General features: G+C 41.8%; 1 protein-coding gene across 2 annotated transcripts; it reads right to left on the reverse strand.

The window, feature by feature from the left end:
* Window positions 1-268: 268 nt before the first annotated feature.
* Window positions 269-12,135, reverse strand: LOC119217706 (interleukin enhancer-binding factor 3-like). Of its 2 annotated transcripts, XM_037471566.2 has the most exons (20): window positions 11,745-12,127; window positions 11,407-11,547; window positions 10,847-10,958; window positions 10,052-10,245; window positions 9,728-9,896; window positions 9,443-9,614; window positions 7,541-7,632; window positions 7,018-7,113; window positions 6,752-6,863; window positions 6,564-6,661; window positions 6,374-6,482; window positions 6,139-6,279; window positions 3,855-4,045; window positions 3,458-3,577; window positions 3,189-3,320; window positions 2,845-2,994; window positions 2,469-2,595; window positions 2,318-2,356; window positions 1,746-2,075; window positions 269-1,146 (listed from the first exon to the last, which is right to left on the reverse strand). In XM_037471566.2, the coding sequence occupies exons 2-20, from the start codon at window positions 11,514-11,516 to the stop codon at window positions 1,040-1,042; spliced, it is 2,601 nt and encodes an 866-aa protein (XP_037327463.2). In that variant the 5' UTR covers window positions 11,517-11,547; window positions 11,745-12,127; the 3' UTR covers window positions 269-1,039. The 2 variants fall into 2 exon arrangements, 1 of the variants encoding a protein (XP_037327463.2); XR_009956868.1 differs by lacking the exon at window positions 269-1,146 and having other exon boundaries at window positions 2,008-2,075; window positions 2,245-2,356; window positions 11,745-12,135.
* Window positions 12,136-12,663: the final 528 nt, after the last annotated feature.

Genomic DNA, 12,663 nt, shown 5'->3' on the forward strand with positions numbered 1-12,663 from the left:
GAGTACGACCTAGTACCTAGACTTCTGTAGCACTGGAGGGAGCTTTTACAAGTTTGAGACTTCGTGTCAAAGAAATTTTAGACAAGAAATTTGTTCCACAATATCGATGGAAGTCCTTTCAAATGTGTGCAGCACCCCACACAAGACAGTCTACAATGTCCATTCATATGTATAAAGTATATATTCCAAATTTTGAAACACGGAACGTATTGTATAATTACTGCTGCACAGTATGCACATTTCCCTCGCTCACACACACACGCACACGCACACACACACACTCTTACTTTTCTGCTTGTGCCTAAATGTACTCCTCGAGGAACCAACCTGTTTGCATTCCACAATTTCCTCACAGGGGTCAATGATGCTTCAACTTATCTTTTCAAGGCACAGTGCGGCACATGAAGACCTCTGACTGCTGGTCAGCTTTTCTCATCCACTCTGGAACAAACTGCCAGACAACTGCAGGTCTGCTGTGACTCCGCAGCTTCAAATCAAGATTGAAGGTCATTTTCTTTTTCCTAATGATGCGTTTATGTACGTTTACTAGTAACGCAGATGTGAGGAATATCTTTGGGATTTATGGGGGCAAATTATGTTTTTTTACAGTTTTTGCGGAGTTGCACAACTGTGAAATTCATAATCTGAGCTCCCTCAATGACCTTTTGTAATTAAAAAGGTAACATATCAAATCTAAATTTGAGCAACTTTGTAATTGTGCATGAGATAGTAGGCGCATGCTAAGAAACTTTGCTCCAAAAAAATATTTATTTTACAAGTGATATTTGAGCATTTTATAGGACACGGCTACAAGCAGTAATAATAAACAGAACCTATTGATACAGAGCCAGTACACAACAACCCTAGAAACCAGGCTAGTGATTGATTTTTACACTGTCAACATAGACATCAGGAAGAAAACGAGTACCTTTTATTCAAAAGATAAGCCTGCATCTTTGATCTACAACTTTGTTTACCAGAAAGGAGCTGAAAACACAAAAGTGGCATAATGCGGTGAAAGGGTCAGGACACGGTGGGATTAGTAATTCATGTTGCTGTATCCAGAAAATGAGCCCTGGTTTTCTCCTCCGAAACCCTGGTGAATGCCGTATCCCTGCTCATTCCCAGAGGACTGGTTTCCCCAGCCTGTAGAGTGACATCAAACCAGAAGGCGTTATTTTTAGGGCTGTCAATAGATTAAAAATATGTAACTAATTAATCACACATTTTGAAATTAATTTATCTTGATTAACGGATTAATGAATGCTGTTTTTAATGAATGTTTGTTTTTCTTCTAAAGACTAAATCTTAAAACAAGTAATGAGTAATCACTGTAGAGACTGTGTATTTTAGACACTGTTCTTAAGTTGTTAATGTTATTCTAAACACAAAACTAAACATATTTGATCATCTTTGATGCAGAAATCCACCTTGTGGAAAACATGTTGAAATAACTCTTCCGGCTGGTTTAGCATAGCGGTGCTTTAAGTGGCCCGTTTGCCACTCACCTGCTTCTGTTTGACACGTGGAGTAATTCCTCTGCACCGTTCTCTGTATGTTGCGATTGTTTGTTTTACTTCCAATGCAAAAAGCTTGCTCCATCTTGAACTACCATCTTGCTTTTATGTTGACAGCGCTAGTTTTTTATGTATCTGCAATATTTTCTCCTGAGACACGATGTTGAAACACAACATAAATGCGGTGCCGAATCAGTTGTATATCTGCAAGTGGATTTCTTTACTCACCGTAGTTATTATACACCTGTCCCCCAGTCACAGAGCTAGGGTAAGCTGTACTGTACATAGAGTAGCCTCCTGCCAGGGCCTCATTCTGACCTTGGATCAACATCTTCTTCTTCTCATCTCCATAGCCGTAGCTGTAGGGACTTTCCTGGTCAGCAGGAGGAGGCATCGACTGGTAGCTCTCCGCCTGCGGGGTGCTGGGGTCGGAGCTGGAGACGGGTTGGGAGGCGTAGTTCTCGCTGCCCTCGGGGTAAAAGGTGCCGTAGCCAATGCTGCTGCCTGACCCAGTGCATTTGGCTGTGGTGCTGGCTGCATTATTAACATAGAGCTGATCTAAAAACAGATGAAACAAGAGCAACATCAATGCTATTTAAAGAAAATATAAAAGGATAAAGAAAAAAAAGACGTGCAACTAAAATGAAAAAATGAATGAAAGCAACCAGGGGGGCAGGATGGCAGTATAACTTGAGACATGTCCGCTGCAGAACATTTTTTGACTTACTTGATACTATTTTTTTAACGGCAAATACAGAGAAGAACGTATAGGTGTATTCAGGTGAGGATGAATCACTTACGATAACCTGCGCTGGTGTTGCCCTCATAACTGTAGTTAGCTTTTAAAATAGGAAAGGGGAAAAAATAATATATAGTCAATTATTTATAAGTGTATTTTAAGAATCCGTTAGTTAAAATAAGCAGACACCTGGAGAATACAAAAGCATTTACTCTTGTTATAGCTCGGTCCAGGTAGAAACGGTTTGCCCCGGCCTCTGCCTCGGCCTCTGTTGAGACCCCAGCCACGAGTCCTGGAGTCTGAAGGAATGCCACGGATCGTGCCAAACCCGGGGATGTGCTGTTGGACAGGAACAAAGACAATTTGTTGTTAACAAACAAATGTTTTGTGCATGCAGAGGCTAATGTGTTAGATATGCCTTCGTACATACATAGAAAAGGGACAAGTACAAAAAGGAAAAGTACCATAAGTGAGCATGTATTCTTCAACAATTATATATTCATACTGGGAAGCACCAATCATATAAAGAGCCACCATCACCCAAAATGGTCCAAATACAAATACAGGCCGTTAACTTGGATTAATTACCATGTCGGTGTAAGTGACCTTCTTCTTTGCAGTATTCCTGTTGCTGTCGTCGTCTGGAAACAGCTTCTCCAGAGCAGTGAGGGCAGCGTAAGCCTTTGCTTCCTTCTTATTGGAACCTCTCCCTTTGAACTTCTGCCCATCAACCTCTACCTAGATAAGAAAAAGATACGCCATTTTGTTTATTTGCGTGCATCACTTCCTGTCAAAGAGCCTGGAGTTGGCCAAGTCAGACGCAGCAACTCGGCAGACAAATGAGGAAAGTCCTTTGGGGATAAAAGTGTTTCATACCCCTCAAAAAACAAAAATAATTTAGTCTAATATAGCCTTGTTGTTTGCAGACTCACCTCCATGACAAAACACTTTTCGTGGGAGCCCCCCGTCTCGGCAGACAGTTCGTACTTCAGGCTGCGGCGCTTCTCATTCAGCTCCATCACAGGGTTCTTCCCCTTTTTGGTCAAGATAGGACCCTGACCGCTCTATTCGAGGCAATTGGGCAAACAATGGCAGTTACACTCATGACACAAAACCCGCAACTGCATTTCTTTTTTACTATCTGATGAGAGCGAAGCTCAAAACGGCTCTAAATAGTGGCAGTTCTTATAAGGAGCCGTACTTCTTCGGATGTAGAAGAGGCCGCGCTGCCAGGTTTTACCAAGTCTTGGGTTCCCTCAACATCACCAGAAGACTCTGCTTTAGATTCCGAGCCTGTTGGAAGACCAAGGTCCTGCAAAACCTAAGATTTACAAAAGGTCACAACGTCAACATGTTTTCTCTCAGTCATGCTGTGGGCTGAAACGGTCATACAACAGGAAAATGCTACCGGTGTGTTTTCACTAAGCAATGCCTTAAATGTGGCATTAGGTTTCCAGTTAGTGAGCTAATTACTCAATACTACAGAAAGAAGTCGAGCTTGGGTTTTGGGTATTGCACAACCCCGGATGCCATGCAGGCTGACTAGCTTTAGCACTAAAGTAACTAATGTCAAAAGGAGAGAAACACAAGGGGCTTGCCTTGGTGGCTACATTCAGTTTGGCAGCTCGTTTGGAGGGCCCCGTCGCCTCGTAGGGCTTCCCGTTTAAGTCCACTGCCATCGTGAAGACCGGTTCGTGGACTGGACCAGTCTGAGATATAAGTCGGTACTCCAGGCCGGGTTTGTACTGGTTCAGACGCATCACAGCATTCATGCTGAAATCATCTGTGACTACGAAGGGAAAAAAAGGGACAGGTAGAGAAAAGGCAGAAATAAGAGCGATACAATTGCGTGGAGATTGACAGACAAAAGTTGTAAATAATTGCATTTTTCTTAAGCCCATAGAAAGAAGACAAAGATGTTTCTATTAGCAGGGTCAAAACATTCCTGATTGTGTGAAGTGAAAAGCAACACATAGGGTTGAGGTTTCATAAAGGGCGGAGGATTTCCAGGTTGGTGATAAACCTACAACACAGACTGTGCACTTATGTGCTATTATATCCTTTAAAGTCTACAACAATTTAACTAAGCCAACACTGATCATTATAAAACTATTCAGAAGCTAATGTCCAAATAAATATACGATTACAACCTGCTGCTCTATAATAGTTTCAATAATTATGTACATTGCGTTGCCAATTTATTTAGTACATTGACATTTCATTAGGGGTGACCTTCAGTAGTCAATCATTTGATCTAAGGCTTATTCGAATGCCAGTCTTACGGTAGAAGTGTCGCCGTGGCGGGAAAATGTAGTAATAAAAAAAAAATTCCATTCTCACTGTATGAGGGTGCTGAATATCTGAATTGATTTGTTTGGATTCTCCTAATAAATCTTATTTTCTACTTTGTATATATATTAAGTCTATTAATATTGCGTAGTTATTGCAGATTAGAAAATAACTCACGTGCTTTCAATCAATCTCTTGAGTGTGCAGGAATAAATCACCATAAGTTGTACTATCGGGACCGTCACAGCAGCCTCCTGGGACAGCCTCAGAAAGGCAAAATGACAACATAAGGCGACTATCAAAATCAAAGAATAGATACAGACTGCTTTCGGTCTGTGAGTAGCTTCAAAAGGGCCAAATCTGTGTATTGATATTCTCAATTCAGTACTACGCAGTCACACCAACACACACAATGAATATTGTAAAAAATGAGCAAAAAAAAGAATTGGTGAAAACTAAATTCTTAGTTGAGGGACACACCTAGATTGTATTAGATATGTTCATAATAAACTGGCACCTCAATGCATGTGGATGTACAATGCATCCAGAAAGTATTTACCTATTCCACATTTTGTTATGTTACAGCCTTATTTAAAAATGTATTGATTTTTTTCCTCAAAATTCTACACACACACACCCCATAATGACAAAGTAAAAAAAGCCTGTACTACACTAGTATTCACATTGCTCAATACTCTGTGCACAGACATGATCAGATTTCTCCAGAGATGTTTAATCGGGTTCAAGTCAGGGCTGGACATTCACAAAGGTGTCCTGAAGCCACTGCTTTGTTGTCTTGGCTGTGTGCCTCGCGTTGTTGTCCTGTTCAAAGATGAACTGTCGCCCAACGCTGAGGTCCAGAGTGCTCTGGAGCAGTTTTCATCGCGGATGTTTCTGTGCATTGCTGAATTTGTCTTTCTCTCAATCCTGACTAGTCTCCCGGTTCCTCCTGCTGAAAATCATCCACTACCATGCTTCACTGTAGGGACGGTATTGGCCAGGTGATGAACAGTGCCTGGTTTGCTCCAGACATGACGCTTGGCATTCAGACCATCAGACCAGAGAATTTTGTTTCTCGTGGTCACAGTGTCCTTCAGGCAGGCTATAATGTGCTTTTTACCGGAGATTGGCTTCCGGCTGGCCACTCTACTATACATACAGGCTGATTTGTGGAGTGCTGCAGAGATGGTTGTCCTTCTGGAAGGTTGGCCTCTAGTGACCATCAGGTTCTTGACGCCCAATGCTGCAGAACTTTATACCAGTCCCCAGATCTGGGCCTCAATACAATTCTGAATATAGCAGGCTGGACTCCAATGAAGGTATAGAAACATCTCAAGGATAATCAATGGAACCAGGATGCACCTGCGCTCAATTTCAGTGTCATGGCAAAGGCTATGAATGCTTATGTATAAGTTATATTTAAATTATTTTTAATAGATTTTTACACTTTGTCATTATGGGGTGTTGTGTAGAATTTGGAGGAAAAATTAATATAATCAATTTTGAAATAAAGCTGTAACATAACAAAATGTGGAAAAAGTGAAGCTCATTTCAGTTAAAAAGGCAGACACTATAATAATATTCACTACTAACATGATTTCCTCTGAAAGCGCTTCTGGAACTTGAGAAACTTCCGCTGTTTGCTGTTGAGTTGGGGCCCCTCCCCTTCCTTCTCCATCTCTGTGTGAGGTCTCTTGGATGGCAGGTTGAAGTGTCCAGCAGGTGGTATTTGTGCTGCATAAAACAGCAGAAACAAGCGGAAGAACAGAATGTTTCATGGAAGCTTTTTGTGAACGGCACAGAAGGTATACGTCAGATTGTCAGGTACCTGTGCCCTCTCTGCCGCCAGGTCCTGCTGATTTCCGAGGCTTTATGGGTTTATAGTCCATCCCCAACACCTTGTACATTTGTCCAAACGCACACAACCTCAAAGCAAACTGAAGAAAATGCAAATGTTAAGAGACTATTTGCAGAAATAGGAGTGTGATCTGGTGGATGTCTAAGGATCCTCACGTTACCTGAGCACTCTGTGTGATGTCTTCCCGCTGCTGCAGAGACAGATATGCAGTGGCGTCGACCGTTTCCTTCTCACACGGGTCTTTTATTCCAGGGCCGTCTTTGCACAGACACAATGACCACGACGGATTCATGTTGATGCCATTGAACAAACATCCATTGTGTTTTTACAAATCAATAAACAGTTCACCTTCCATGAGGATTCCAGATGCAACGCACTCCAAAACCCTGCGTAATGACTCGCCTGCTCCCATTGGTCTCTCAGACGTACCGATGGCCTTCTCTACCAGCAGTTCAAGAGGCTGAGTGGAGATGAGACGCACAGTTTAGACACTAATTATCAAGTTCCAAGGTTTTGATCAAAGAGATAATTGAGGAGCTTCCAAAGATCTGAATGGTTAATACACAACTGCATCTAGACTAACAAAAAAAAACAAGAAACAGGGGCAACCTCACCCATCCGGAGAGTGGCGTCCAGGTAGGAACACGGTTACACAAGTCTCTCATGATCCGGATCACGAGGACGGCAGAACTTAGATTGTTGACTTTGGCCTGGAGACACAAACGACAGCCAGTTGAGTCGGAGGAGCTGCCGCCTCTGATGCCACGTCAAACGTGTGCTCTGAGGCTTCACAAAACGACCCGAAAACAGGCACAGGAGGTCAGAACAACTGAGCCACAAACACATGTTATCGCACTTTTTTGTCCACATGCCGTTTGTTGTGGACAAACAGTTGATGGTTGAGAGTTTAGTAAGACAGAGGCCATTTAGATAATTTAAATGATATGGTGTCTATACCAATGATTTGTCTGAAATTGTCATTGGTACAGATCAGCAGATCACTCTCCATGAGCTAATAGGCAAAACCCTGAAACTTCCGACACGTTTTCCTTTTTCACAAATTTATGAACAACAACTGTCTCTAAATTGAAAATGAATAGCTAAACCTTATGTACAAATAAGGACGTGAATGCAAACCTGGAACCACTTGGCGTGGCGGAGAGACGCCAAGGCAGTTAGGCATTTCTGCCTGTCCAGAACGTCCGGCGGATCGTCGACTGTTCGCGTCGCTATTGTCGAAGTGGGGTAAGAAGAAAAGGTACAGTTTGACCAAGGGGGTCGGCTCTGTCTCGCAGCTCAGGGAGTAGCAGCTTTCCCCAAACCGGAACCAGTGGGGAAAGGGGTTTCTAAGTACGCAATGCGTACATTTTGGGTCTCAACAACAACACTAGTCACCGGTCACCGCTAACTTTTGCAGTGTGTGAAAAGCAAAAGTAAGAAAATGTCATAAAGACACATCAACATTTACAACATTCCATTGCATGTTGTAAATGTGGGCAATAGATTGATAGCCTGCGGTAATACCCCCTTCCCTGAGCCCTTCAGCTTGGGTTTGCTGCTTTCCCCCCCTCCTGAGACAGGGTGTCCAGTTGGTCAAAGGTCCAGCGTTCCTAAAAACTTTACAAACTAAAAGGTAATAAATTGTAAATCACAAGCATTTAGATAACCCTTACGGGTGCCCCACACTGCAGCAAAACTGATAGAGCGCCTCATCTCAAAGTGGCATAAACTGGCCTTAATAATAATAATGGCCTCTTTTTTTTTTTTTAACAGTACTAATACAGTTGAACGCATCTATCAGGATCAGATGATTTTCATTCTGTTAAATTTATAAATCAGACTAAAATGGAAGGATTATGTTTATCACGGTGCTATCTAGAGCCTTAAGCCTTTTTAAAATTTGATTCAGATAAGACTCATAACAATGTTGGCAGAGCAAAGTCATGAAGTTTTGACTTTATTATCAGGTATCCCTGAAAGAGGATATGACCCAATACTTATGTACTTAAGCGTTAATTAAATGTGTGTCTTATACATAAAAATAATAATAATAATAATAACATACTGTATGCAGCCTACTGACACACTTTATTCATACATGTTTTTTAAAAAAGCTGAAATTGTCTAAAATAATATGAATGCAAGAAAAACTGGTAAAATGTAACTCTTGGCTTGATGGGACTGAGTGGAGCGCAGGCTGATCAGAGAAGCTGATCAATCAATGGTCTGAACACTGTTCTTCACTAATGAACTAGTACTTATGAATCAATGCATTTTATATTGTCACTACTGCACCTTATCAAGTCTGAAGGATTTTGGCAGCAAAATATGTTTCCAGTTATTACTCCATTTTATATGAAGTGCACTAAATGGACTAAAACTTCACTGAGACAGGTATGGGTCCGTTTGTGGGGCTACAGTACTCACTTTTAATTGAACATATTGTAGCTTTGGATTCCTTAGCAAAAAGATATCAACAGTTCACTAACCAACTAATTCATCTATAAATAAAAGGGATTAAATTGTTCCTACTTTTCCCTGTCCAGTAAAACTTTCCGAGGAAAGACAAAAAAGTCTTATAAAGTCAGTTTCATATTACATTTACATCAGTTTTGCTGCAGCTGGTGCCAAATGGATATGTTCAGCATCAAGTACATGCAGTGCGCGCTTCAACTTGTTATTCTTGAAAAGCCTTCACTTTAAACATGGAAACCACTCAACAAGAATAAACAGCGTTTGTTGGGTTTTTGGTTTTCACTCTTGTGTTGTTCTGGAAAATGCCAGTTTGTCCCAAAACGACGACAGGACTTTTGAGTCAGTGAAAAACCAACGTTCATTGGTTGATCACTGGCATCGGTTTAAGGCAGCCACTGTACAAGCTCCACTGATGTTTAATGAGATGAAGATGTACAACATTGGTTGGGTTCGACCTGTCAGTGCATAGTGACAGATCAGTGGAGCAGTACAGTGTCAGCATACTGAGAACACACATATCGGGCTGTTGTAGCAGATGTTGGGAGACCCAACCAACATACGTACCTTCTTCTTCCTTGTCCTTTTCTTTTTCCGACGCTTGTCTCTCTTGCTTTGTCCTGACCAGAGGTGATGTCAAGTGGATAGTGAGAGTCAGGGGCGACTCCTTGGTGCTCGTCACAACAAGTGCTGCATCCTGTGGACACTTGCTTACTGTATATGTCGCAGCTGAACTTGCCTATTAAAAAAGGAACAAATCATAAGAGACATCAGAGAGGGGTTTCTAAATACATTAATGTTTTTTTATGGTGAACTGCGTAAAAGAAATGAAGGTAGGATACACAGTTCTACCTCTAACTGTGCATATAATTGTTCAGCCACTTGATTGAGCAGGGTGGTGGTAGGCTTGCTGGAACAAAGCAGGACAAGCTCCAAGTCCTTGTCTCCGGTCAGCAGGAGTCCCTTGGCCACCAGGCCGACCCTCATAACTCCACGTAGGACACGGTCTTGTGACTCACCACTTTCACAGATAAAGGGGGAAAGAATAAGAAATAATGATTTAAATATTTATATAAAGAGTGACTGTTGGGGGGAGAAAAAAGGCTCATTTTGAGCACCTTTTTATATTTAAATCACTGGGACAACTGCTGAAAAACATTTGAACATTTCACTCACCTCCCTAACTCTGAATTTTGTTTGTTATCTTTAGGGATATCAATCTGGTCCGACACAGTCTTAAGGGCACACTCCACACGGGAAACAATTGACTGCACCGCCTCCAGCTCCTCTGGTGAAGGATATACTTCAGAGTGTTTAGCCATAACGTGACGATCATGCGGCCCCGCGTGGATCTGTGGGACTGCAGCTTCCTAAATTGGTAAATCAGAAAAAGATAGACATCGTAGATGAAGAAATACAGCTAGTGTCTAAAGCAGGGGTGTCAACTCATTCCGGTTTGGGGTGGCGGCGGTGGACAATACAGCTGACGGGGGGAGGGTGGGTGGGGGCGCAAAACAAATAAATATATTTTTTAAAAATACAATGAGCCTCTCGTCTGTCAGAAGCAACCCTGCATGCATGGGGACATTTCTGTATTTCTCACAATAGCAAAGTCATCTGGCGGGCCGCACTGGATGGCCGACGAGTTTGACCCATGTGTTAAAGAGGAATCATAATAATACATGTATTACGGAATTAACTTAAAAAGCAGTTCTGGCATTCCTCAATTAGGGTTTTGCTACTTGGATGGATTTTGAAGTATAAAAATTATTGGGAAAATATGAATAGTAACAGTGGACATTATTTTAGTAAAAGCATTTTGAAAAAAGAAACATGCAGCATATAACGCTTTCATGCCAAAAGAGAGAGCTAGTCTCCGAAAATCGCATTTTTCCAAACTTGTTGAGGAGGCTTGGAGAAAGCAGAATCAGTGTCAAATAAAAATGTGTATTAAACAGGTGAAACAAAAACCTCAAGGTGTCGATGGTCCTCAATCTCGTCAATAACGGAGATGTAATCATGGTACTGTCTCAGCTCCTCCTCGTAGCACAAGCAGTCATACCAGTATCGTAGATCCTCATATCTGGAGAGAGGAAATAACAAAATCAGAACAGATCTGAAGACATGTGGTTGAGTCAGAAGCTCACACTAAACAACAAAGCAGTAACACAACAATCATAACGTTAAACAGTTAGTAATACCCGTTGGTCTTGATCTAACGAAATTATGCAATTCTGTGGAAAACTCATTTTTAACAGGTATAGTACACACCCAGGAACTCACTCTCTACCAATCAGAATGCTGCATTTCATCTACCTATATTATAATTAAATATCAAGTACACATAGTTTGCATATGATTAATTGCCCAAAACAAATGATGCCTCACTCCCAAGTTACCTTTAAGTTCGATTTATTATAAGACTACAGCCTAAAAACCATACGACACATTCTGTTTGTGTGTGTGTGTGTGTGTGTGTGTGTGTGTGTGTGTGTGTGTGTGTGTGTGTGTGTGTGTGTGTGTGTGCCTACCTGTCGAAATCGTGCGGGAGGAGGCGGTGGCCCTGTTGAATGAGGCTGTCCCAATACAGCAGCTCCTCGTACGCCTGGTGCTCATCCCACTGCGATGCAGCGGCCGCCATGCTGTCACGACTCTGGGATCGAGGCTGTCACCTTTTCAGAAGGAAACAAGTGTGTTAGTCGGCGCGCGACTGCTAGATAACTGGTTCCGTGTGGTCAACTGAAATGTAATAACTGACATTAATATATGATGGTCTGATGACAGCTAAAACGCTGACGTTACGTAATTAGTGTCGGTAGTATAGCACGCCTCTAAATAACACGGAGGATATCATCCAGCCCATCATTACCTTCTCGCCCTCCGTTGTCTGTAGGACGCTCTATTTAGTCCCAATAGGAGCGACGGTGCTGCGGCGCGCAGCGGCCGTTAGATGTTTGTAGCACTGACTGCCCACTTGATGCTAGCCCGCTAACGTTAGCAGACATTGGACATCATGCCAGCGCCATTATTGTTCATTTGTCCTCAGGGGTGTTGTTGTCATTCACTTCTGACTTCCGTCTAAGTGCCGCTGGAGTAGTCAAGGCTTACCGTGGACAGCTAGCGAGCAAAAAAGACCTTTTCTCTGTAACGTAACATTAGCCAGCGGCCATCAAAGGGTCACTAGGCCTGCGGATGACGCTTGTTTCTTCTTCTTTGGTTTTATTTGCCGTGTGCTACAAACTGATTGCGACGCACGCCGCCGCCCATCGGGCCGGAGTGCGTCAGATGCTGATCTGAAGGAGTCTCCGACGAGCGATTTCTTGAACTTTTAACTTTTTTGCACCTGGCTGTAATAATACTACATAAACAGAATAACTGCAGCATACGCGTATCCCTCAAGTAGTCAGTCTTTTCGCTCTCTTACAACTAACTTACCATAGTGAGTTGTAAACCATGAGGTTCCTTAAGGCTGTCAATGTCATTGAGAATCAACAATAAATTAAATTCAGTGTTATTGAATCACTGTATAATTGCTTCATACCACTATTGATATTTATTTATATATATATATATATATATATATATATATATATATATATATATATATTATATCATTTTTTATATCATTTATTATTTATATGTACATATTTGACCGTTAGAAAATGTCAATATCTTAGTACTCTGCGACCCAGTGGCTTTTTTGTTGCAATTGTTATATGCTTTTTATATAGGTCAGGAGTTTTTTAGAACAAAATTGTTGTTTTGTGGAAGTGATGCATGGTTTCTCT

Source organism: Pungitius pungitius, chromosome 9, assembly GCF_949316345.1.
Source record: "Pungitius pungitius chromosome 9, fPunPun2.1, whole genome shotgun sequence".
Taxonomy (NCBI): Eukaryota; Metazoa; Chordata; class Actinopteri; order Perciformes; family Gasterosteidae; genus Pungitius; species Pungitius pungitius.